Below are 27,615 nucleotides of genomic sequence, written 5' to 3' on the forward strand. Positions count from 1 at the left end.
CCCTTGAGAAGTGGCAGATTTGACACCAGTAACACCCAACCCGAGAATCTGTCAGTTGTGAGAACTGCGTTTAGAGGAAAATCCACTGCCTCAGACCTGCACGGTACTGATGAACACCGCTTGTTCCTACCCATAGTCTCATTTCTGTGACATCAGACTGCACAGCGCTTCCTCCTCCATGGTAACCTCTGGAGTGAATGGGAAATTTTATAGAAGGGCAATTTCAGCCCAAAACCCCTTAAGGCAATACAAACCGAATTACTGACATTGATTGAAAATCTAAGAAAACCTCACCCACAGCAGTCTAACGAGACCTCTGAACTACATTTGAACTGAAAGCCTTTGCTGAGGTTACTCCATATACTTTACCTTCGTAAGGCTAAACACTCACTTCTTTGACAGCGCTGTAGTTTATTTAGGAACAGAAACACCACTCGCTATCTAACGGCCGTAACACAAATGAACGTCCCCACCAGCCCTTATGAAACACAAAACAGGAAAGCCAAGCCCTAGGGAGGTTCTGAGGAGGTTTTACACCATCCTCGGCTGGTGTAACCCAGCTCGTTCCGAGTTTACCGGGCGCTCCGCCCCGCCGTGGCCTGGCGGCGGCTCCGGCCCAGCCCGGTTTCTGGCAGCAGGCTGCAGCCGTTAACGGGCCGGCGCGGGCAGCGGCGCCACCTGGCGGCCGGTCCTGGCGCCGCCTGGAGCAGCTGAAGGCGCCCGAGGCGCCCTGCTCCAGAGCGAGCATTGTGCTCCGGCCTCCCTTTAAAAGGCAGTTTCTTCATAGATGTAAGCGTTTTAACCGGATCTGCACAAAATCTATTACCACGAGATTAGCACCTTGGGAGCTGCCCCCCCAGTCTAAGTGAATATACTTCAGGGAACACAGAGGTATAATGCACAGAAAACGCAAGTTCCAAGGGACATGGAGCAGCTCCCTGCTGGCCAAACCAGCACCGCTGTTTAGCTGCTCACAGCCCCCTCCAGAAGCCTTGCAGATTGTATCTCCTTGTGTTGCCCTTCCCGCAGACATCATGGAGTTTAGTCTCGTGTAAGAGCAAGGGCTCGCAATGCTGGACTTTCCTGACGTCCTTCAGAGCCCACTCTGCCACTCCCTCATGACAAACAGGTGGCCTAGGACAAGTCCTGCCCTGACCCAGACCCACAAAGCTCTGTACCAGCCTGTCACCCCTTCCACAGATCTCCCTGCAGCAGAGTGGCTCCAGCCATGTCCCTTGCTCCTCCTGGTCTTTCCCTGGCTGCCTCTGAGTGTGAGCAGGCACAAGAGGTGGGCCCCCTCTTGGCATCCTCCATCAGGGCTGCCTCGCTCCCCTCACCCTGCCTCAGTACTTAGCATAATTGACCTCTCTTCTCTAACTTAACCACCAGCTGTTATCACCATTCCTCAGCAAACCTAGTTTAAAGCCCACAGAAGGGAGCATCTGCACTCTGTTACCCACCACTTCTTGGTGTGAACTCTTGGTTCAGGCCCATCTGGCCCTTAATGCTGAACCCTTCCCTTAACGAAACCTGTTCCTTTCTTCATCTGTTACGGCACCATAGCAGCTTTGTAAATTCATACCCAAGGGTGGAGAAGCCACCTTTCTTCTCGTGCCAGAAGCCTCAAGCTTCCAGCTTCACCTCTCTTGGGAATCTGGTGTTTCTGTGGGACCTCCACCTTTTCCTCTCTGCGGTGTAGTATTTCTAGGCTGGCCGTACAATGAAGGTTCACTGTGACCTAGAGCTCTTACACAAACATGGCATTAATTTTTCACAGACTGCATGTCTGGGAGCAGAAGACTAGGAACAGTGCTGTTGCACTTCAACACTTATAGAGAAGTAGCAGCTGGAGCTGCTGCCCAGGTCTACCTAGGAGTACTAAACAAAAGTCTTGCTATTCAAGACTACCGATTTGCACTTCAAAGAACTGAATCGCACCTTATTAGAATAAACTTTTATTTACTGCTCTCGGGATCCTTTTCCATACTTTAAGCAACAAAACCTGCTACATTCAAATCTATACAGATTTACTGATATATCATTCACGTTTTACAAAACCGGATATAGATTTGGGAAATTTGTATAAGTTACCTTTATTTACATGTCAAATTCTCAACCCTAATGACCTAGACAAAGAATAAAACAAAGTGGGATTTTAAATATCCCTTAAGACCCATTACATTTGTTACATAATTTACATATCTGTATAGAGAGATGTGCTACACTTCCTTCTTGCATATTTATGGAGACTAAACAAATTTCCTGGCCAAAGCTAGGTACTGTCATTTCTACAGATCGTATTGGTAATAAAATATTAAAATCAGAGCAAGCCAGGTATATAAACCTGTTTCTTCTTTTAGAACCAATTTTGCTAATCATTTTATCCAGCACTTGCTCAAAAAAAGTGTTAATACAAAAAACATCCACATTTACAAAAGAAATCAACCTAGTATTTATATGACAAGTTGATCTACAATCAATTGCACGTTGTTGGTTATGACTTTGGTTATACGGTATTACCAAATTTGGTTTCTAGACTAACAGTGGAGGAAAAAAAATATAAAAATGCAGCTGTAGAAACTAGCACAACCTGTAAACATATTACAGAACCAAATTCCGCACCTGATCACATGTGCATAACCTCCATGCAGTTCAGAGAAGCGTGCACACATCAGACTGCCGAATTTGGCCCAGAAACCCCTGTAAACATGTTCTTTATTGTTATGTAGTGCAATACTGCAAGAATGGATAATAAAGGCCTCTATCTATCAGTAACTGAGTGATACCCATATAAATTTCACTTTAAGATTACTTTGTTGCAAAAGGCTGAATTGAAAATATTATCCATCATTGAACTACAAATTTATCAAAAGTGATGAGCACTCAATGAACCAATGACAGTATACAAATTCAAATAAAGTATATTATCTCTCATTACAACTCAATTATGCTGCTTGTCTGTTTCATATAAAAATCCTGGTTTTGTTACACTGTTTTAACAAAAGCATGTTAGAAACAGAACTCTAACAAATACAATGTGTCAGCAAGTCAATGCTCTGCAAACTGATGGCGGACAATGCAAACAAATGCTTTCCTTTTACTAATATGCTTTGGACAGATGGGTAGCAAACAGATTGAAGCAGCACAGATTATGATATTGCATTACATGAAGTTTGTTGGGTTTGGTTTTTCATTGGTTTGGTTTTTAAAACAGTTTAACAATTTCAGTTGTTCCTCTTAAAGCAGCAATTTAAATTACACCCTCTGCAAAGACTTCTTCACAGTTTTACTTCAGTAGTTTACTGCTGGACAGTCTGTCAAATACTGTAGAAGAGGCAACAGCTTAAAAACATTTTAGGTGTTGACTTACTTGGCACTGGCCCGTCCAATGTGTATATTGTAGTTATTAGCAAGGTACACAAAACTGTGGAAACGGCAAAATACACTGTCAGAAGTTAGTGAATTTTGAATACTTACAAGTAATACTATGAAGATTCAATAGCCATGTAACTAAATACAATGGTAGTCCCTGGAGAACTCAAATTTGTCTGTAAACCCTTAAAATTAAATTGCAGCACTGGACCGATACAATTTATGTCTGTGTCTTAATCAACCCCATCAAAACCCTGAGTATTTTCAATTGCTAGAAGAAGTTTATCCCGTAAATCTTCAAACGAGTCATAAGGAGGCAAATCCAAGCGATTAAAGCTGAAAAACAGATGAAAACTCTTAAGTATTTCATCACTTTTACAAAAGGTCGTAATTTACCTAAATTAAATACTAACCACGTATGAGCTCTTGGCAGTTTTTCAGGGGTGCCCCACTGTTCAACTGTAAACAACTGTGGTCCATTTGAACCTGCAGAAAAGAAGACATAATTTTTCACCCCATTATGAGACTCTTTTCTAATCAGAAATGCAAGTTATGAAATGTTTGGGGGTTTCCGTAATGCAATTCTGATGTTAGTCAGAATTATTTTTTGCTGTATCTTAATTTCAAGGGTCTTTCACCCTTTAAGGTAAAACACATTTAAGACCCAGATGCATATGCATAGTAGCTGGCATTGAAAATTTTCTGCAGAAGATGGTTTTATAATGTATACATTTTGCAAGTGAAAATTTAGACATGTTAAATCACAGTGTGCCAAGTTACAGAACCTGGCAGAAAGTATTCAGTGCCCACCTTCACAACAACAGAGTAGAGTAACTGAGAACTTTTTGAAACACAGTGACCACACGTGTACTTCAGGATGTACTCATGCACCTGAGAGAACTTTCTTGGGTAACACGTGCAGCTCCAGCTACGTCCATGCCTTCCACAACTCTTCTAGAATGGTGTATCTGAAAGTTTCTTGAACCTCCTAGCTCTCAGCAAGTGGATGCCAAGGGCATTTTCTAACTATCTCCTTAAGTTGCTGAAAGCATTTATCTATGCCTGAAGGAGATTGTGTAGCTTAACTAAAAAAAAAACAAACCCAAAAGACAAATAAACCACTATCTTGCCAGAGAACAGGAGATGATCTCTGAGGGTAGATGTCCTCTGACAGTTCTACAAGGAGACCATCAATACAGTTAAGAGAACTGTACTGCAAGGCAGATGGCTACCCAAGTACAAGTAGCCTTTTACTTCTAAAATGGAAGATGTAAAACATATTTCAGACTAAGATGAACAGCAGTAATGAGAACAAGCTGATCTATGAATACAGCTGAGGTATAAGTGCTATGTAGAGTACTTTCAGACCTATGAAATCAATGTGATTTTACAATGCAGGCAAACACCTTCCCTGTTTTTTATGACTCCTCCAAAATTTGGTTGGATGTTCAGGTTTTTTTCCAACTACACAAGTTATAATTGTCAATTCAATAAGATTTCATTTGTGGTTCTATGGAGACATGGAAAAAAATGTATATGTATTCATAATTGAATTATAACATGTAATAATGCACATTGTAGAAGTGGATTTGGAAGATGATAGCAAACTTATATACAGAAAAAAAAAAACAACCCAAACAACAAAAGTCCCAAAACAATTCATCCCAAGCATGAAAATAAAATAAGAGGAGGAAAAAACCCTTCCACAACTACTAACATACATGAAAAGGTAGGAAATACCAGTCAATGCACAGAAACTATACTTCATACAAGTCTAGTGAATGAACTAGATATGTCAGCAGTTGTGGGCGCACTTCCAGCTCCTATTCTTTACTTTCTTCTTTGGGTTACATGCTTTTTCAACAGAGAAGGCTGGTTAGAAAAGGTAACTAGCGAGAACGCCTGAGATAAGGATGAAGCAGAGAAGCAGCTCTATGACCGACGGTTCATCCTACCATGTGACAAGAAGATAAACCTCACATTTATTACCTAACAATAGGTAATAACTCTGCATTTTAGCTATCCAACTAACTAACTAGAGGCTGACAAAGCAGACTGGAAGGAAGACAAGAAATAAGAAAGCCACGTCTGTTCAGTGTCCTAGTTCTCAAAACTTGGGTGGATTTGCTTCAGGACAAGCAGCACTCCTTTTATGAGCAGAAATGCTTCTCTGCGCCACAAGAGGGGGCTCTCTGGCTAGAAAGTCAGCTCTAGGGCCGCAGCCCGAAGCTGGGGAGGGAACAACCACAGGCGCAGCCCGGCAGCAGCAAAAAGCCACGTATCAACACGAAGCACTGAAGAGCCAACTACAGTTCTTCAAATACAAGCAGGTACTGGAAATGTGATTGTTTGTGATCATTACTGGGTTTGAGTCAGGGTGGCATGCTGGCCACAGTAAAGCGGAAATAACTGTAAGAGAAAGAAACAAAGCACTGTGCAAGACAACAGCTAATTAAATTTGTCATTAATGAGTGAACACAACTACAAGAATTGGGATTACACTAGAAGACTGCCCAAGGATACGCTAATCCCTGAGCAGACAGGAGCTAAGAGCTTCAACAGTTTCTTCCCCTGTATCATTCCTTAGTTCTATCTCTGCAAGTGTTTTCAGACAAATAAACAAAAAGAGGCAGCAGAATTCTCACTGGGTTCCACTGCAATGAGCATGTTCTGTAACACCAACAGTACCAGGGTTCAGGTGCAACAGCAGACACATGGCTCAAGTCTGCTGAGGGCACTGTCCTTTCCATTGCAACGCTCAACTCACCAACAGAATGGAAAACATAAACTGAGTATTTATGATGACAGAGAAGGAGAAATGGGGATACATGGTGGGTGGTATTTGTTCACAGTTCTAGTAGTTTACAAACAAATTACTGTCTTGTTTACACAGAAGGAAATGTTTATTCAAATATGCAAGTTAGGCTATTCAGCTATTTGCATAGGATCTCAAGCACTTTTAATCTTCATAAAGCAGTCTAGCAGAAAATGTAATAGCTGATCGCAACTGAAAAGACTTTCCATAAGCAAAACACCCCTACCCTTTGTGGGCTGCTACATCTGCCTGCCTGCAGTCTTTCCACAGTGGGTTTTCTGACTTCGGTATTGAAGTCTGCTCCTCACTGCCATGTGCTTGTTTCAGTCTCTGCATTGTTGTTTCACTACTTTTCTTTTGGCATTATGTTTAACTTCTGTCACTTCCGTGGTCCTCTCTAGAGTCCATCCTTACAGACAGCCGTATTTGTACAACTGTGGCTTGTAAGCAAATAAATGTAGTTGAGGAACTCAGGAGAATCTCAAGTTAACTACTGAAGCCAGCATGTCTTTGTAACCTGAACCTAGATAACTGAGAATTTTCTTCAACCTCAATCACATGTTTAATAAAGATTTTTGCACCTCTTTATGACTTTAAGAATCCATATTCCTTTGAAATGTCCTATACATTTTAAACCTTTCAAACCCAGAGTTATTTATAGAACACGGGAAATGTGTGATCTCAGTCACTCTTCTCTAACTTTGCTTCTTCTGTCAGTATATAAGCCATTTTTAAAGCAAAATTTGGAAAATAACGTGCCTATCTTTGAAATCAAACATCATGACGATGTCAACATCAGGTTCTCTGTTACTTAATTGTGAACATAATTAAGTACTCACCATACAGTTCAGCAAACCCATTCATAGGTACACGTGATGTGCCAGTAACAAACTGAAGTAATCTTATTCTTTTTTCAGAGTCCATCATCAAGACTGCCTATGTATGATAACAGTTAGAATTAAAGATTTATTTTTAAATTAAGCTTTAAAGCTAGCAGAGTTACGCAACAGAGGTTCTATTTCTAAATCATTATCCTTTATATAGATGCATTTTTTTAGTGACACACATAGATCACCTCTCTGCCTATTACTAAAAGCTATGAAGTCAACAATTTTTTAATGGCACTGTAACAAGAGTACAGTTACTGGCTTAGCAGGCTGTTAAAATACTTCCCTTGAAGATTTGGCCCCTACTTGCTTTGAAGTTCCCTGATGTCACGAACTAGCAGCCAAATTCCGGTAATTTATTAAACAGAAGAGTTTAACACCTCTTCAGCGTAACCATGCCAGAAAAACCTACACAGAAATATTTTTAAACCCCAGCAGACATGGATTATTTCTTTTATTTTTTTAAAGTAAGCATCAGTAGTGTATTTACATTCTTAGCATGCATCTCATCTTTAGTTTTCTTACTTTCTCAGGAGTTTTAATGTTCAAATATTTACCTACTGATTCATGAATCACACGATAAACTAGCATAGCTGAAAGGCAGCGGCTTTTGATCAGGTTTTAAGCTAATAAAAATAAAAGAAAACAAGAACTTCATGATACCTTCCAGAACCACTGTATTACTTGATGGTTTATGTTGTAGCCATTTTTGTATTTCGTATGTAGTTTCCAATCAGCCACATCCACATCTCCCAGTCCACACATTAATAACTACACAGATAAATAAAAAACAAAAACAAACACCACCAAAGTTGAAGTCAGTAACATTAAGTTTGAACATAATTTCTTTTCCATGATACACTTACCTCTAGCTCGTTTTCATCAAAGATTTTAATCAGATCCTGTGGTATTAGTTCAAAAAAGCCCTAAGAAGATGAGGGAAGTTCTTAAAAGTCAAGTCAACATTATTTAAGCATTTTTTGTTCAGTTAAAATGATCTTTAGATGCTTTAGTAAACGCAGCCAAAGCAATACACCAAACACATATTTTGGACACCAGCAGTCCCCGGTTTGGTCATGCTACTTTTAATTCTGATTTATCTTGCATCTTTATTGTGCAACACTGATTGGATGACTATGTAAGCCTGAATAACATATGTAATATCATTTAAGCAAATAAGGATAAAGCAGATAGTTTAAACCAAACTAACAGAATTAATTTTCTTCTCTGCAGAATTCATTACACAGTTTGCACTACAGCTAAAGGTGTTAGCCAGGACTGAGAAATAAGCAAATTTTTCAATACGAATTAAACAGTAAGAATGCACCAAAAAGATTTTTAAGTCTGAAATAATTCAAAGCTGACTACAAACAGTATTACTGCCTTTTGTTCTACTTTTAGCAACATTATCTGTGGGTCTTCAGGATGTCCAAAAAAGTTTGTCTTAAAATTAGACAGAACAAATTCTTAGAATTTATTTTGTAATTAAAACTATACCTCTTTAAAGGCTGACATTTGTTTCTGTACTCTGCTCACAAATCTCCACTGAATTACGAGACTGTAAAAACAAAACAATAACCCACATTTAAAATAAAAGCAATTTATATACAAAGCAACAACCTTCTCTGTTAATACAACTAAGACAGCCCCTGTTATTAGAGGGGCAATTCAGTGAGATACATTGCACATAGTGACCACTACTTACTGAATGTAGTCTCTCTTGTTCTTGTTGGTGACAACTATTTCTGATCCACCACTTTTCAGTTCATGTTGATGAGTCTAAATGCAATATACAGAATAGGCCTTAAAATGTGATAAATATGTAACATAATTCAAGTGCTAATATGAAGTGATTTAGTTAACTCCTGAACACTGCAGAATTTGAAAACCATGAGAAATAGAACCAGTTTCAAAGGTCACAAAAATAAATAGAATTTGGTTGACTGCTTTAAAAAATATATTTATTATTCAGGGATATCACACTCCAAGGGGGCAATCTCAGTTCTTTCTGACCTGTTACAAAAGATCATCTAAGTTTGCATACATGTTCTCAGTAATACAGTTTGCTAACTGCATATGCAATGACCCAGCCTTTTTTAACGCATTTCAAAGGAAAAACCCTTACAGAACGATTTCAGCAATGATCTCAGTAAATAGGTGAATGACTATGCATATCTGTTACATAATAAGTTGTACTACTAGAACCTCAATAGACAGATGCCTGATTTTCACATCATTACAGATGTACATTTTCACATTCTTACTTAGGATCACTTTAGTTACAGAAGACCACAAAGGCTATTATCCTACTTAGATCTACTTGGCATCTCTAATTTGGGATTTGTATTTAAGACCTGTGATGTTTCTACATGACTTATCTTGGACAGCTTTCTACTTAACAATAGATTTGGTTATTCCACAGCTCTCTAGTGCCTCTTAGAGAAAAAAAAACAATACCCTATTATTATCTCCCAATGAAAATTATGATTCCAATCATTCATCCAAAAGAGCTCATCCTTTCCAGCGAATCACATAAACCCAACCTCTACTCCAGATTAACTAACGGGACTATGGATATCTTAATCTTAGTTGCACTCACAGCAACAGATACAATTCAAGTACTATTTAAGAAAAAAACCCATGAGTTATTTTTTAAAGTTTTGCTTATTTCCAAGTCCTTTTGTCACATCACAGCCAGGCTAACAGAGCACTGCCTAAACATGTGCCAGCTAAAAGATGCAGCTGATTGAACAAACCAACATGACTGTGAATGAAGGGGTATTACTACCATACAGATAAAATCAGTTAAATTCATAGGTCAAACGGTTTTCTTTCAGGTTTTGTCTATTCTACTTTATGTAAACATACAAACCTGACCAAAAAGTTCCTCATCAACTACAAATCGGAGGTCCAGTTCTGTTGGATCATTTTCAAGAATCCATCGCAGAGAATTGTAATATTCACTATCCTAAAAGAGAGAATTACAATGTAGTAAATACAAAATAGAGTGGCCACCTTCGATGCTACAGAAGGCTCCATTACAGCCCAGTGAATGCTGCTACCTAGGATAATCCCATGTTGGTTACAGAGTCTCTGCAATTGTACAAATGTCTACAAAGACATTTGAAACTCAGCAATCTCAGGACTAAAAATCTCTCACGTAGCGCAATGGTGATAAGATTTCCTCTAAAAATATTACATTCTATCACTCATTAGTATTTTCAGTCTCTGAAAGTATAATACATTTATTGTTAATAATCAAAGGACACAAACTAATTTAAAAAACAAGTTGAGACAGGGATCCCAAAGATGTTTATAGTTATTTTTCAAAACGTAAGAGTTTAAAAAATATTTAAAAAACCATCACAGGAATTTCAGAGTAAATTTTCAATACAGCTTAACTGACTTAAACCAGAGTCTAAGTCTCTGATTTTCAGTGGAATTTTTAATTCCTATACAACTTAAGACTTATAACAGATGTAGCCTAAAATACCTTTGAATCATGCTCATTCACAATGTCATTAAAAACATATATACAAAAAGAACATGAAACCCTAACTTAAATGGGAAGTTCAGACTGGATATAATGAGGAAACTCTTTACTGTGAGGGTAGTGACGGACTGGAATGGGTTGTCCAAGGAAGTTGTGAATGCTCCATCCCTGGCGGTGTTCAAGGCCAGGTTGGACAAAGCCTTGGGTGGCACGGTTTAGTGTGAGGTGTCCCTGCCCATGGCAGGGGGGTTGGAACTACATGATCTTAAGGTCCTTTCCAACACTAATTTTATGATTCTACAATCCTATGAACATACGTGATAAAGCAAATTACATACCACAGACTCCATATCATGAAGTGTTATTGGCTTTTGGAGCATCATCTTGTAGAAAGGACGAATAAAAAAGGCTTTAAAGAAGAACAAATAAACTGAATAGTACACAACTTAAAATTCAAAATGTCCATATTATTAATCTAAATAGCACATTAAATAAAATAAATACTAACCATCCAAAAGTTTGCCATGGTAAACAGCCATTCCAGCTACACGACCTATAAACTTGAAATAAGAGAGATGATCTTCATTGCAAAGTCCAGAGTTTGGATTGATCTGCAGAGTATAGTTATCTCTGAAGTTGAGGGAGGAAGCAAGGAAGAAAAAGAAAAACAAAATGTTGTGCTATTGGAACTGTTCCACATTTGAAGATCCAAAAGACATCACGGGTTAAATCACATACTACTTTTCATGAAGTTGAAAAATCATCATATTTGGATTAGTAAATTTCTCCTCTAATATTAAACAATATTCATTAGAAGATTCTATTGGCACAGCAGAAATAATAGTTTTGAAACACTATGAACTACCTTCATAAGTTAGAAATATATCAAAGAAAAAAGATTTAACACCTATTGTTTTGACAGTAGTCAGAATAACATTCTCCACATTATTTGTTAGATAATGCTTCCTCTGTAAGTAGTAGATGGTTGCAAGCGTATGCCTGTCTATGCAAAAATGACACAGCTTATGTTAGATTGCTGAAAAAACCAAAAATACTGGTACTGTCTCTGCATTATTCTTCTGTCAAACAAAGAACTAGATGCACAATATTGCCATTAACTAAACCCTTCTATACAGCTGGGGATGGGGGAGGATTAATTCAATTCTTAAGGTAGATATGGGAAACACAGTTGATTTACTTTCCCTAACTAAACTAGTTTTCCTGTCTTCCAGACCTGTATTACTTACGTTGCTGAATATTCAAACAATCCATAATAAGGATTAAACATTTCTTTAGAGAGAAGGAAGAACCATTCCCTGGCCACTCCTCCATAGTCTAAACCTTTTTCACCATCAAATTCAATCCAAAGTCTTGCTTTAAGGAAATCTGCTCTCTTTACAGCTATAATTCTTCTATAGGAATCTTCAAGGATTGTTGTGCGATGAATTTTCATTTCAAATCTATTTGGAATATCACTCTAAAATAAAAAAAAAAGAAAAGATAGAATAAGATAACAAAACCCAGCATCTTCAAGTCTTACAGAGTGCACAAATTCTATTGACAAAGAATGACACACAAATCCTTTACTTAAATGATTTGTAAACATAACACAGTATGATTGACATGAGTTTCTATTTACATAGAACTTGCATGGAGAGTTTCAGATACTAAATTTTATTTCATACCAAGAAAACAGGGTTAAAATAAATTCTTACTAATAGCAGCATACGCTCAGTTGTTCTGCATGCACCAAGGCATGGAATCTTTTTTTAACAATGAAAATTCATCATAATTGACTAATTGATTTAAAACAAACAAACAAACACACAAAAAAGAACACCAAAAAAAAATCCCCACTAAGAGTAAGGCCCTAATAAACCAGGACTAAAACTTTGTTGAATCATTAAATCACTATATAAGAACAGAGTATCTTCCTCATTTTGGTTGTTTTCAGCCAGTTTATTTCAGCAATTGCTTCAGGCAAAATTGAGAAATTCAGTGAAAGTGGGGACAGGAAATTTCATCTCGTGTTTCTCTATGACTAGATGAGGATGATGCAATGAAACTCAATATATTTCAAATTTCAAAGAACACACCAAGTAAAAATATTGAATTTTTGAATGCAGAAGTATTTCATAAATCACTCGGAAGAGCACATGTTTGGATATGCTTCCTTTTTATTTTCTTATACTCCTTAAATAGTCTATCTTAAATTACAAAAACCCCACCTAGAATGCTGCATTTAAATGTAATGCCTATTTATATCCAACAGCAGCTTGATCTGAACTATAAGCAAAAAATAATTGCTTGGGGTGGGAGAGGGCATTATTTGCCATTTTCCACATTGCAAAATACTTTACACTATTATCTCCCTATTTTTAGATGGTGGTTGAAATCCATAGGTCTTTTTCATCATTTCAGAAAGCAGTAAACACCTCTAAATTAAAAAAAAGAGTTAAAAACTCCTGCCTTTAATTGCAAATGAAATTTTTAGAATTAAAAAAAAAAAAAAAAAAGCAGCTTAAGCAATAATAAAATCATTTCCTGAAACCAAACTTTGCTGATTGCAACAGTATTCAATAATTTAATCTCAATATAAATCAATCCCTAACCCTAAATTGTCATTTAGGTATTTGTGAATGTTTAAAAGGCAATAGTAACCTATGCTTTAAAATCTAGACATGTATTTAGTTCTTTAATGACTACAATTACTCTGCGTGGCTAAGATGTCTATCACTTCTCAGATTAGGATAATGACATCTGAATGAATGCCAAGTTTGTTTGACTTGGAACTCAAAAAGTGAGGTGCATATATAATTGCATGCAATTTACACGTCAGTTCAAAACACAGCGACAGAATAGAGACAGACTTGGTAGGTAAAGGTGAACTAAGCGTCTAAACTCAAAGGCTGTATTTATATATATAAAATATCTCTCAAGGATACCAAATTTGACTGCAGTTCTGCAGAGACTCATTGTTATCCTAATATCCAGATGCTATTTACAGTCTTTTATGCTATGTGTTATAAATATACCTGGCACTGTCACTTCAAACTAGAACTTGTAAATGAGATTCATAAACTTAAGATTTTAAAGCTATGAGAATTTACTGCAATCATCTAGCCTGATCAAGATGACAGTACCGATTTCAATCCGGACAGTCTAAAATCTATTCTGAGAACTTGTATTTCCATATGCTGAGTTCCAAAAACTAGTATGCTAGATCAGGGATCTCCAAACCTTTCTGTTGCCAGTCTACTTCCAAGTTCACAAGTTATTTTAACCTTTTAGAATTTCTACTTTCTCAATTAGATCACTCAGCCTCAACACTGCATAGTCACAAACTGCTGTTAGATTAAACTCTAATCATTACCAAGTTACTGCTTCACAACTATATTTGCGATCTGACAGTAAACTTACCAGCCATAAGAAGGTTACAAAATTCAATCTTTTCACTGTAACCTAAGCTTTCTTTTGTTTGGGGCTGTAAGTTTCTTAACCTTCTACTGGATTCCTACTGATTACTAACCTGTTTCTTCAATTTCTTTCTGAAGAACTCATACTTTCGCTTATAGTCCCTGGAGTAAGGCACAGCCTTTGGGGAGAAGAAAAGAAAAGCAAAGAAAAAATGTGCTTGAAATACTCTACCAACTCATGTAACAGAAACTAGTCTATATTTATGAAAAACAGACAAATGCATTTAAATTCTGAGAAAACAGAAATATACTTTTTACTAAGCGTAAAGGGAGACTTTCAGTTTATAAATACAGACAGTTCAAAACATCTGGAATGAAAAGTACTTCTCTGTTCAGATCATTTGTTCTGATAGGATTTATCCTATATTTTATTGTTCCATAGGATTTATCCTGTACTTTACTATTAGCTGATGTGAATCAGATCACTGACTGACCCAGATCAAAGTGACCAAAATGCTTTTGGTGACTTACATAATGCATAGTCCTTCCCTGCTGTATCATGACAGACCTGGCTAGAGTCACCTCTATTTTCCATGGACAGAGAAGGTTGTTTACATATGCAGGCTATTAATACACACAGATATCAGCTGAACACTAAAACCCATCTATAATTATAATGTGCACCGTCTTTGCAATTAGTCCTGGTAATTTTGCACTTTAGATTAAGTGTCAAGGCTAGATAATTATTTTTCAGTTGGAAATTAATGTAATTCATTTTAAAGACTTTTTCTTTTTTTTTCATTTTGGACACTGTGGATAAAAAAAATACTATTTCTTGTCTGCTTCAAACCCCCAAACTTTCCAGCTACTGTGGAAACTGATCTTTCTTTCTGGCATTTTAAAAACATTTCCACCAAAAGCTTTCTAAACAGTCCTGAAATCAAGAAATGAAAATGCTTTATTCAAACACCCTGGAAGTTTCATCTTCTAGACTGACTATCCAATAAATGACGAGTTTGTTTGAATTCTGTTAACAATATTCCTGACAAATATATAAAGCTACATAACGAAAGCTTACTGGTCCAGTTATTGCCACATTCTGCAGTCGAGGATCCTCCCACTGTGTTTTCTTTGTATCTGCAAGACATTTCTGAATTAGTTCCATTAATTTAGCTAATGTTCACATTTAAAATGATGAGTGGGTGGAGAACACTACATTGTACATACTGTGGTTTATGAAGAATATTCTTCCATCTGTGTGAGTTCTTTCTTCCCACCCTGGCTGTAAGAAGGACACACTTTTATTACAAATTTCTGACTGTATAGTTTGCATAGAACTCAGCATGATCTGCAGTTGGAGGCATTCCTCCTTTCCATCTACCCTCAGCACTGGAATTTAAATAGAGTATTTCTGGTATAAAAAAAGCAGGCTGCATTTTCTCATGTGCAAGTTTCTATAGGACTAACTTAAGTAGTTAAATTGTTGTATCTGCAAAAAAAGGTTAAAACTGTTTACTCACTGGTAATGGACCCAGGTCTCCTGGATCTAGGGAAGTCTTTCTCCTTGGATGAGCAGAAATTTTCAGTCTTGGATCTTCCTTTGAAAACAAAACAAGCAGCCTGTTACAATCCTTTTGTTGTTTTGCTTTTAATACTTTCATCTTTATTACTGATTGTGTAAAGAATATGCCTAGTACCACCTGGATAGCTGTTGCATATTCTATATAGCCATGTAGGGAGAAGGTGTTTGTGTAAAATTAGGTCTTTCCATAATCCTGACAAAATGAATATTAATTTTAAATCAATTTAATGCATTTCTCTGTTTCTCATTCACTGACAGTAACACAGACCTACTCTGTAAATGCTGAAGTCCATAAGCACTCCCTAGTGGTGTGCAGTGCCACTCTGTGGATCTGTAGCTGTACAACTCCCTCATCCATATTGTAGCTACACCTGGCCTGCTTTTCACAGGAATCTGCACTGTGCACTGACCCGTGTGACAAATTCAAGGTAATGGATTTCCTGTAGAAGGCAAGTTCACAAAACTGATTTCTGTTAACAGGACATACAAGCTATCATAATTTCATAGTTATGACAGAAGTGTCATGTAGGAGATGCTTTATGTCTGCAAACCAAATTCCTACACACATCAGTATTTTCTTTGTTCCAAGCTAAACTTTCAAGTACCAATACAGTTTGTAAAATTCATCATATTCTAGTCATGACAGATAATGTAAATGACTTTGCATTTTTATTTTATATATGTTCCCTAAGGGACGTGACACAGCTATCTTGGCACTAAAGAAATCTAGAGAAGCTTGCTGAAAGCAGCAAAGCTTTGGCTTGAACTGTAATTTCAGTCCACAAGAGCAGTTTTCCATTACCCATGTTGTAGTTTTGGTATTGTGGTCAATAAAGAATGGTCTCCCATTAGGTGCATGTCGAACTTCCCAGCCTTTAGGGAGAAATCCTTGCTCCATTTCAGGCTGCTGCTGAGAAGACTGTTGTGATGAATCACTTGATGTTGCTTGTGATTGTCTTCCCACAGAAATGCTTTGTGTAGCTGACAACTGACCTGTTTCCACAGCAGTCTATGGTAAATGATAAAAAAAAAAAAAGTATCAAATCAAAGCCTTGTAGAACAATGTTTTTTTTCTATTAACCTGTGTTTTGACTCATGAAAGAAGCTTCATAAAGCAAGTGCCAGACACTATACAGATTTCAGTCTAATATCAACAACATTCACTAGCAATCACTGATTATGGTACAAAGGTTAAAAGAAGTCTTTAAGGTTTCTCATCAGCTATCACCCTCCAGAAGGCTTTCATTGATAATAGAGTGACTTGCCATATTACTGTTCCTAACTCTTGTTGCATTCTCCCACATATTTTATGTAGTGCTTTACCACTTTATGCCTTTTTTCATTTCAAAGAGATCTCTAAACTTTACTTCTATGATGTGAAATGCTTAAATGGTTGAATGATTACAAACATTAATAAATCAGAAGACAGACAATACCTGTACAACTGGTTTTACCCAGGTAGTGGTTCTAGAATTGTGATCTATATAATATGACCTCCCTTTTTCATCTTGTCGTTCTTCCCAGCCTGGGGGTAATCCAGATGAAGTAGGCAGTAACTAAATATTAGCGATAACAGAAGAAAAACATTAAGAAAACTATGAAATTGACTGCAAAGCCTTTCCTCTATCCAATTAAGACAACAAAACAAGACTGTAACTCAGAAGGTTCATGATTTTCACTAACTAAATAAAACAGAAAAGCAGTTTTTAAGTCCTTACTGAACAGTATGAAGTCACAGGGTTTTTTTTATATTCAAGCTCCTCATCTAAAAGGAATCATATGTATACCTGGTTTAGGTACAGCTGATCCCCTAATACTTCAGCTTAGTTTGCAGCATCACCATGAAAACATAACGTAAGAACGATGGTACAGCTTTTAATTACAAAGCAAACAATTTGCAAAATAAAACTACTGGCTTCATGGGAAGACTACTTCCTTCTGCATGCATTAAGCTAATGATAAACTAAAATCACAAAGTTGGAACATGAAAGCTTTACAACCAAACTCCAGTCTTGCTAGACTCATAATTGCAAATTTGTTAGGACAGCTGCCAGAAACAAAGGCCAAATCTCATTTAAAATATCAGCACGTAAGAAATAGTATTAAATTAAAAAATCCTTCAGCTTCTCTGCTACCCAAGCCTGTGTTTCTCTGGGGAAAATGACGTACCACTGGATGTGCAGGCTGTTCTTCAACTCTGTATGTTTGCAGACTCCCTCTTCTGCTGGAATGGTTCTGAAGTAGTAAAGAGGAATGACATGTTAGTTATTATTGCAGCTTTAAGGATGGCAGCAAACAGTCAGCAATGGTTATCACACTTTAAATATTACAGTTTTCATCTTGAACCAAGTGTCTTACTTGTTCTGAAAAATCAATTTAATCTAATATTTTGGAAACTCCTGTTTTCATACTCCTAGAAATACTAAGTTCCACACTCTATTATATCCTTTAAACAGAAACCAGAGGCTTGTGAAAGTTCTGAAAGTTCTGAAAACCCTAACAACAGATGTTTTCACATGCAAAATATTTGAGTTAATTATAAGCAGTTGTATTACAATTGAATTTACAGTATAGAACTTACTGCATTACCCTGTTACAGTAGACTAAAGCCTGTGACTGATCAGGGCTAATGTAACTTTTCAGAGACTAGATTAAGTCAATAATGACAAGATATGAGAGTCTGAGACATTCAGTTTGAGAAAAGCAACTTAATCCCTGGACTTTCTGTAAGCATCCACCTTTCAGCCTAGAATCATATTTAGATTTCATCTGCTATAATTAAGCAACTGTATTTCATCTTGCTCCAGAATTTCCCAGATGATTTGAAGGACTGTTACCTCTCCATGTACTCTTTCAAGAATATTTCAAAGAAAAAGCATAATTAAGTTTTTTTTAGGGTTTTTTTTTGGGGGGGGTGATGGTGGTAAAAAAGAGGCAAGACTGTAATTCTAGCTGGCTTGTGCAAATTATTTGAACATCTGCCTCTTCCTTTGCTTAGGCCACCCAAGCAAGCTGAAATAACAGTTTTCTTGTTATCCACAGGATTCTGAATAGCAGAGATCCAGTAAAGTCCTGTTACTTTCACTTTGCTGTTTCTAGCAACACTAATGATGCTTTTGTACCAACTTAGAAAACCAGTCAACTCCAAATTTCCATTTGAAATGGCATTCTCAGCATCACAAAAGCTAATGATTTTATTTAAATACCACAACCTAACAGACTGGATGGTCTGGGTCACCTCTATAGGCTTTCCTGAATGGACATCGGATTTCTTAAGTCACATATCAGGTTACCAGGCTGTTTGTGGAGCTCGGGTTTCACAAGACAGCTGAGCATATTTAATTGCTTGCTACCACCAAAAAGACATGCCTCACTCCTGGCTACGTACTCCTGCTGCTTCCCCTTTGCCACCATCGTATTTGTCAGACAAAACAGCATGCTGTTTCAGCTTGCTAACTGAAAATAAAAACAGAGCTGGGAGAAAAAAAAGAGGTAATAGTTTTCTGCTGGGTTGGCAAGCTGAACAGACTCACTGAGAGATCACACAAGTTTCCTAACTGGCACACAGTTGTGGAACTGTATGAGCAAGGTCCCATTTTCACTGCTACGGAGGTACCAGTTTTACTCAGACTGATCATAAACCTTTCCGCCAATATTCACAATGAAAAATAAACTTGTCCTAGTGGAAAAAGTAACTAATACAGCACAGCTCCTTTAGAAATAAGCTTTTAGGATATAGCTCCCTTCATCTGTAGTTTTCATCATTCAGTATGACAGTAGAAAGGGTAGATTCACAGACTGTAAAACAGTTCACGTAAGTCTGTTTCAATCTCAAGCAGAAATTCATGTAAGTGAAGTAGGTAAGAATAAAATGTTTGCTTAGATGGGGTTCCAGTTTAAAAAATATTCTTAAATCCTCCGTATTTGAGATGAAATTAAGTATTTATGGATCTAATTCTATCATTAGAGCATTCTATCATTTCGAGCAAAATATTGTACATATTTCTGTACATTAGAACAACAAGAAAAATAATTTACAGTGTAGGTGGCTGACTGGCCAGTAGCTGAACTTCCAGAGGTAGTAAGTCTGGCATTCAATTCTTCTGCAAGATGAGTCTGCATATCAGAATTACTCTGAGAGAGAGGTATTTGAAGGTTCTGATTGCTATACATTGTTGCCTCATCTTCAGTTATAATTTCCCAGCTCTTTAAAAAGAAAATAAAGAAAAAATAATTTTACAAAATAGTTCCAAGTTGCACACAGTTAAGACAAGCTTTTTGACGGGATAAAAAAGCTAACTGTATTTCAAAAACATTTAGAGATTGTTTTTACCTCGGGGGAATCTCTGTTGTCGAGATTTTCTGTATCTTCTGAAATCTGTCGCCGATGAGTGAACACATGCTGGGCCTCCAACTGCACACTACCAATGTCTGCAACAGCTACATTGTCCCTGTTGGAGGATGGGAGGGAAGTCAGCACACAGTAGCCAAGTTTTTACCTCTCAACAGTAAGCAAGGCTAACAGCAAAAACACACAGAAGAAAAAGACACAGTGAGCTGTAAAAATGAATGCGAAGTGTTTAAGCACTCACGTCCACGTGAAGCATAAGTCTAACTAAGAACCAGAGGGCATTCCACGGATTATTTTTGTAACTCACACACTAAGAAAAACCACTACAATTAAAAAAAAAAAATCAAGGTAAATAATTTAATGCAGTGCCTGTTGGGAAGGAGGAACCAGGTTCAGAGCTGGAAAATTAATTCCTTTCCATTTCTATAGTTACTATCTCTTAAAATTGCAATCAGTTTCTATTTGAATGCATACTTCCAGAGAACAGAAAGAGTACTGGGCGGTTAAAATTACCATTAACCAGTGATCATTACACATGGGCTTGAAGGTTAAGTCATGGAAAAGCTCTCTGCTAATTCTCAAGCTGTTAGTTTTCTGGCTGTCCTTGCTGTCACTATAACTGGAGTGAACTAGTTACACTAGTTAATATAAGATCTGAATTTTCAGGCCAAAAGACATACTGAGCAGTTGGTCTTTTCCACTGTGTTCTTCTGAATTCGTGATTGACGTAGTAGGTCCTCCCGAGGATGTCTTGCCTTTCTTCCCAGCCTGATGGCAACGGAGGAGATTCCTGCTGCTGTTGCTGTGGCTGGCTAGCAGCATCTGGTTGGTCCAATATAATCCATCCAGGCTGAGAGATATAATATTAACTACATTAATATTACTGATAGACCTATGGCAAGTTAGTACCACATCAAAACCAAAAGCCTAACGTATGTTTTCTTTTTTAGGCACACTGACAAACCCACTCCTTCAGTTAGAAAAAACACCCCAGAATTTTTGTGCAGTCTTACAACTTCTAAGATACAAGCTATCGCCTTCTGTTTCTAAAACACTGTTTACAGTTTGTGATTCCTAACATTGATTTTTACTGTCACCATCCTTAACAGCTGAAGACATTTGCTAGGTTTTTCAGCAATAAATATGTCTTTTCCCACCTCTAATTCTTCAGCCTGTTCTGTGGTTTCTTCTTCAGACCCATTGCTTTTAGGTAAGTATGTCATTTTTAATCGAAGGTGGCCTTTAACTCTTGATTTATGGCTGCAGAAGAGAAAATAAAACATTCTAATTGTGCACTTGTGAAATTGTGACCTGGAAATAAAACAGCTGAAAAAGCACTGCTAGAGGATTCCTTTTAAGTTTCTCAACACAAACTTGGCTTTTTATAATTTAACGAAGATCGATAACAGTATTGAGTTTTCAGACTTCTGAAAACACCTTGATTTATGTACCACAACTAGAAACATTTCTTTCCAACTTACTCTTTTGAAAACTTCACTAGTAACCAATGAATAAAGCACAAGAAAATATTAATCATGACAATTTCATTCATATAATTATGATAATTTGACTGCGTGCAGACAATCTATCAAGCACTATATAGGACTACTTTGCCTAGAATTTTAAGTTACAGCAAGCTCATACTTCAGCATCTGCCTCTCTGTGTTTAGCTTAATGCCTCATTAGAAGCTTGAAAACAGGATTTCCCCATATTGATTTTATTTAGTATTTGCACTTGGAAAAGAAACCTGCGGAATTATCTCATCCATTTGACTATAGGTATATTAAATTAAAAACCCAAAAAGACAAAACCCCCCCCCAAAAAAAAACAACACCAAAAAAGAATCCTGAAAATACCGAGTGAACCAGATGCCTGCACGTGATCTTAGTAAAGACCAAAAAGAAAAACAAACCAACAAAAATCACTAAGATCTCATGCTTTGGGTTTGGGTTTTTTGTTTGTTGCCATGCAGAAAAAGTGAATTAGATTTTCTGATATCCATAAAAATATTCATGTTGATTTATAAACATGTTCGTTTATAAACATGTTCATTCAGGTTGCATTTTAGTTTCAGAAAGGCCCATATCTCTTTGAAAGAATTAACTTACTCTCTTTTTTCCAATACAATAAAGTAATGCATTTGAGGATTAACATAATAATAATTCTTACTCAGCTTGAGGTATTGGAAAGGTAGTAACCTTATTATTAATATTCATCAGTAAAAGCAAATATGAGCAAAACTGAAGAACATGCATTAACAACACTAAAGCATCTAAAAGTTACAATAAGATTTTCAGGCAGAAAGTGCCCAAACCTGTGGCACTTACAAAGCACTGCCCAATTCCCATGGTAGCCACTACAAGAGGTCAGATTCTTGACTAACAAGCAACTGAAGTTAATTTATGTAGAGACTGTTCACTGTTCAGCAAATCAGTAAACTGGTTCAGATGAAGTTATAAAATTAATTATACCATGGCCTGAAGAAAAATGGTTTATTCTTATGAAATTGTATGTAAGTATTTAAACAAATTGTCGTGGTTTAAATCCAGCTGGTAGCTAAGTACCATGTAGCTTCTCACTCATGGTTCCCCCCTTCCTGAGTGGGATGGGAAGGAGAATCAAAGAAATTTAAAACCCACAGGCTGAGATAAGAACAGTTTAGTAAGTAAAGTATAATATACTACTACTACCATCATTAATAATAATGATAAGGGAAACAAGAGGAGAGAATATAAAACTAAAAGGGTAAAGGGAAAAAAACCCAACCAATAAACACAAGTGAGGCACAATACAATTGCTCACCACCCGCTGACAGATACCCAGCCCGACCTGAGCAGCAATATGGGCCTTCTGGGTAACTCTCCCCAGTTTCTATACTGGGCATGATGCGCTGTGGTATGGAATACCCCTTTGGCTAGTTTGGGTCAGGTGCCTTCTGTCTCTGTTTCCTCTAGGCTTCATGTGCCCCTCCTCACTGGCACAGCATGAGATCCTGAAGTCCTTGATCAGAGTAAGCCTTACTCATCAACAACTAAAACACTGGTGTGCTGTCAGCATTGTTCCCAGACTGAAGTCAAAACACAGCACTGCACCAGCTACTAGAAAGAAAATTAACTCTATCCCAGCCAAAACCAGAACATAAATGCTGACTTTTTAGTAGAATCACAAATACCTTACTCCACTGATACTGAAGTTTCTTCAATGAAAACATAAAAACATAGACAGTGTTTACCTATGTACAAGTAATTACATAATGGCATTTTTTAGATATGAAACCAGATATGTAGTATTTACTAACCTTCTTGGATGAAGAACAAAATCCTTAAATGTATATGGTCTCTCCATACTTGGATTTTCTGTCTGAAATAAGACAAGTTTTTTCAAGAAAAATCTGCACCCAACACTTGAAGTTAAAGAAAATTATCAGAAATTTATAGTGAGTTTCTTCAAAGGCCAGATAACACTTTAAAATGTAAATTACAGCTTTAGGTACAGTAGCAGCAATACCAGCTTTAATCATCATTATAAGACTAAATCCCCAGTTCATGAAAAAAAATTACCTTTCAGTGTATACATATATTACAGTTTCTAAAGCACAGGAAGAAGCTGTTAGGCCAGACAACAAGAAATACAGTCTCAATTTTCACATTTAAAATATCTGCCATAACTTCTCTTTCCTCCCTCAGTATTTTTCAAATATTTTTTACACAGAACACATGTAGAAAAAAACATTTCTAGCTTTAGGACTTGGGGATAAAATTAATCACAGAAGAATCATTCTGAGGACATCTCCGTTCCAATTCACAACAGGAAGAAGCACAGAAGTCAACTGACATAAGTTCATAAATATACATTCCACGGACAGGTACAAAAACACACATGAGGGATCATTAAAGAAAACAAAGATACTTATTTTTCTGGTTGACAAAACTATTTATAATCCATGTGAAATTCTGCAGTTCTTTCAAAACCATTTGATTTTTACAATACCATTTGTTCAGGAACATTTGTCAATCTCTTTCATGAGCCCTTTCCTCCCCTCCTTTTTCAGCTGTTTGCAAATTCTGGGGAGTAACTTTACGTGTTTGTTAATCAATACATTTTAACCATTTCAAGAAGTACTGTAGAATACAAGGAAAGACTTGCAACTGCTTTGCTTGTAGGCCTTTTATTTAAGAACAATGGTTATGTTGCAATCTTCAAAGAGTGAAGCAATAGTATTTTCAAAAAATACCTGATTTGTGTCACCATGTGATTAGAAAGAAGAAGAAAAAAAAACCAACCCAGAATCTAAAGGTCAGCCATTACTAAGGGCGAGATTTTAGAATTTTATTTGGAACCGCTGAAATTTGTTATGAAAAGTCCTATGATTAAGCTGTCTAAATTTTACTGAACATGATAACTATTACATGAAATCTCAGAAACAAAATGCTCTCTTATATTTCAGACATCTTGGTGTAAGCCCTTACGAATACAATTTAGAAATACTACACTCAAGTTGAAGTGTTCCACCCTCACTGAATTTAAATGCACATTTTCAACCTGTAATGATGTATGTGTTACACTGGTATAATCCACAAGAACAGGCCCTACACTTACAATATGAATAACCCCACAACTAAGGTAAATACTTCTTTGAAATTAGAATGGAATTAAGGTTGGGGTTTGGTTTTGTGGGTTTTGGGGCTTTCCCCACCCCACTCCCCAGGATTACATTATTTCTACCAACATAAACACTCAGACACTGTGGAAATACATCAGAGGTGAGCAAAAGATCATCTTAATCTAAGTTTTATAATTATTTATTGACTTTACAAACACAACAGCTGCCTTAGATTCAATGCTAGATTACACTTGGATTAATACATTTTTGTTTTGGAAAGAGCAAAATCATATCTGCCAACTATCTTACTTCGTAGACGATTTACCCTTTATAAGTGTTCCCAACTGTCAGTGCTTCGTGTTATGAAGAGTCTGTATTTGCACTGTATCAAGCAAAACCAAAACTGCTTATAGTAAAGAATTTATAAACTGATTTTATTTGTCCGGGATATATTTACTCAGGTAAACAAAAGACTTTCAAAAAAACTCCACCTGTATTTGGGCCAGTAAAGTAGAACGGATTTAGACAGCAAGACAGTCATTAAGAACAAGGAGCAACCAGGAAGATAGAAGGAAAGAGGACACAGGAAAAAGCCAGTGTTTGAGGAAAGGTGAGAAAATTGCCATGAAAACAGTTCAGTGAGGTTCTATAAATTAGTTCAGGCTAAGACAAAACAAACAAAAAGGAAATGCACCAATATCTTCGAGTCCAGATAGTGCTGTCCAGCTTATTAATGGAAACTGGAAACACAGTCAGCCTTCTCCAGAGGGACATTATAGCCAGTCTTTCCAACCCACCTGAGGCAAAGGAGTTAGTGTGATCTCATACCCCAGTTACAATGGGAAACAGTATTTATCTGTAACTACTCCCGACACAGTTCTTACTGGAATGAAAGAACAACTGCCCTTGGAAAGGTTCTGCCATGGTTGTTATTCTGTCTTTAAAACAGTTGCTGATAAATCTGTTGGCATTTGCTAATGTTTTGAAACCTCAGAAGAAAACGAAAAGGTTTACTTATCTCAGTGTTCTTGGTGATATTTGCTTAAAACTAACAATGTACTTTGAAAAAGGAATACAAAACCCAAACCTAAAAACATATATATATATATATATATATATATATATATATATATATATAAAGAATGTACAAAGGAACCCTACCTCTATTTACCACTATTCCCCACTTACCCTTTCCTGTATCTGTTTATAAGAATAAGGAATATTAAAAGTAAATGTATAAAGTATTTTGAGAAATATGACAATAATTTCAGTCCCTTGTCTTCAAGACTGTTTCAAACCTTGTAGTTTTATTCTTGAAAAAGCTAAAAGCACTCCTAACTCCTGTAAGCAGCAGAAACCAGGATCTAATCACAAGGTAACCTACATTTTCTGATGAATATCAGCACTAAAAAAAAAACCAAAACCTAACAAATCCACAAAAGAAAACCAAAACAGAAAACCCACAGAGCAGGAGAATTTAATCACTTATATTATCAGTAGGGTTAACTTCCTGAGAAGACAAATACTGTTACATACAGAATCATTTTTCCCTTTCACAGTCATAAAACCAAACAAAAAATACAAACCGGTAACTGATAAAGAGGAATATCCACTTGCCCAAGAAAATCATCTCGAGTCTACAGAAAATAAAAACAAACAAAAAACACAAAGTTTAAAGTTGCAAAGTGTTTTAAAAACATTGTTACAAAGCCCTGATAGCACAGTAATGCTTGCGAAGAACTTAAAGACACTCTTAAATTACAGACAGTAAGACTTCTGCTGTACAGAATGAGTTCGGATTGACTCAACACTCAGAGGCCTGGACAGTTCAGCCTGAGGATTGAGAGAGCTGGGGGTAGAGATTTAGATAGGTTTTAAATCACACAGAATAACGCTAACCAAACAGGAGAGAGCTGTTCAGCATCAAGACCATGACCATCAGCATTTCCAGTAGAAACATTGCCCTGAAGGACCTTCTTCTTAGGAGCACCCGACAATTTCTATAAGCCTAGGCAGCTCTTTATAAGGCATACATAAACTTTTCTTTTTCTTTTCAAAATAATACAGCTACTGCTAAAAATAAGGGAAAGCAAAACCAAGTTTCATCTATGGTAAGTGCTTTGGAAGTTCCGGCAATTCCAATGGTCCCAAAGCCCAGCAGCAGGAGCTTCAAGTCTGGCTATTTTCTCTACCCCCTGCCAGACATCCCTGTTGACATTTGAAAATACACTAAAAATCACTGCGTCCGTGAAAAAAATACCTCTTGCCTACACACATTGTGGAGTTCAGTTTTAACAATTAAATTCTGACAGATTCTGCCCCAACCTGGATGCCTGGACTGACTACAACCAGAGTATGACTCCAGCAACTTTACAGCCCGATTCCCTCCAGACTATGCTGCTGTACTAGGGGAGGGCCTGACAATACCTGTAATCACTGTGCAGTTCACTTTTGATCACTGATTTTTACCTGCCAAAGAAATTAAGATTTGAGTAATTCACGTAAGTAATTTCAGTATTTGCCAATAATCACTGCCAACAGCCAAAGTACTTTACTTGACTCCTTACTGGAGTACTGAAGCATATGTTGTTTCAAGTTCAGTTGTGATCTGAAAGCCTTTGCAACCCTCCACCAAAACAGGAAAACGTATTACATGGGTCATTTAACATGAAGGCATATCACTGCCTGTGTGCTAAAATCAAGAGGGCATGAAATTTTTAAAAGGTATGTATAAGCCTATGGCATTTTTCAAAAGTCTGCTCTGTAACAAGACTGCATTTCTTTGCATTGGCAGAGTACGAAACTGTAGAAGTCATCAACAGCGTAGCCTGTGTATAGCCTCTGGGTTTCTGATCTTCCTGATTTTTCCAGCTAACAAAAGAATTGGTGCCTATTCCTTCCTAAGTCTGTTGGTGCACCACAAGCTTTTTATCAGACTCATCACCCAAGGATCTTGATGGCCTTCTTCCACAAAAACTTTCCAATATGAGGCTCTGCATCATACTGACACCTATTCCCTCCACCCTAGAGCCTCTCGCTTCTCTTGTAGTACAATTATGTTTTAGTGTTCAATGACAATATTCTACAGTATTAAA

At 37.0% G+C, this 27,615-nt stretch overlaps 1 protein-coding gene across 3 annotated transcripts in view; it reads right to left on the bottom strand.

Annotated features, from left to right (window-relative positions):
• Window positions 1-1,939: 1,939 nt before the first annotated feature.
• NEDD4 (NEDD4 E3 ubiquitin protein ligase) overlaps window positions 1,940-27,615 on the bottom strand; it is a 58,370-nt gene continuing 32,694 nt past the window's right edge. For 2 of the 3 annotated variants that reach the window (XM_065688189.1, XM_065688188.1), the window contains 24 exons: window positions 26,107-26,157; window positions 23,216-23,277; window positions 21,074-21,176; window positions 20,597-20,766; window positions 19,899-20,016; window positions 19,604-19,771; window positions 17,735-17,800; window positions 17,002-17,121; window positions 16,368-16,574; window positions 15,504-15,581; window positions 15,211-15,265; window positions 15,062-15,120; window positions 14,097-14,162; window positions 11,815-12,044; window positions 11,076-11,197; window positions 10,906-10,976; window positions 9,947-10,042; window positions 8,780-8,853; window positions 8,572-8,632; window positions 7,941-8,000; window positions 7,738-7,845; window positions 7,027-7,123; window positions 3,786-3,858; window positions 1,940-3,708 (listed from right to left, as the gene is read on the bottom strand). In XM_065688189.1, coding sequence (XP_065544261.1) covers window positions 3,606-3,708; window positions 3,786-3,858; window positions 7,027-7,123; window positions 7,738-7,845; window positions 7,941-8,000; window positions 8,572-8,632; window positions 8,780-8,853; window positions 9,947-10,042; window positions 10,906-10,976; window positions 11,076-11,197; window positions 11,815-12,044; window positions 14,097-14,162; window positions 15,062-15,120; window positions 15,211-15,265; window positions 15,504-15,581; window positions 16,368-16,574; window positions 17,002-17,121; window positions 17,735-17,800; window positions 19,604-19,771; window positions 19,899-20,016; window positions 20,597-20,766; window positions 21,074-21,176; window positions 23,216-23,277; window positions 26,107-26,157 — 2,418 coding nt within the window. In that variant the 3' untranslated portion in view covers window positions 1,940-3,605. Of the gene's footprint in view, window positions 3,709-3,785; window positions 3,859-7,026; window positions 7,124-7,737; window positions 7,846-7,940; window positions 8,001-8,571; window positions 8,633-8,779; window positions 8,854-9,946; window positions 10,043-10,905; window positions 10,977-11,075; window positions 11,198-11,814; window positions 12,045-14,096; window positions 14,163-15,061; window positions 15,121-15,210; window positions 15,266-15,503; window positions 15,582-16,367; window positions 16,575-17,001; window positions 17,122-17,734; window positions 17,801-19,603; window positions 19,772-19,898; window positions 20,017-20,596; window positions 20,767-21,073; window positions 21,177-23,215; window positions 23,278-26,106; window positions 26,158-27,615 lie in introns of those variants that run through there. The other variant, XR_010614540.1, reaches the window with a different exon arrangement.

This window comes from Lathamus discolor, chromosome 8, assembly GCF_037157495.1.
Source record: "Lathamus discolor isolate bLatDis1 chromosome 8, bLatDis1.hap1, whole genome shotgun sequence".
Classification (NCBI taxonomy): domain Eukaryota; kingdom Metazoa; phylum Chordata; class Aves; order Psittaciformes; family Psittacidae; genus Lathamus; species Lathamus discolor.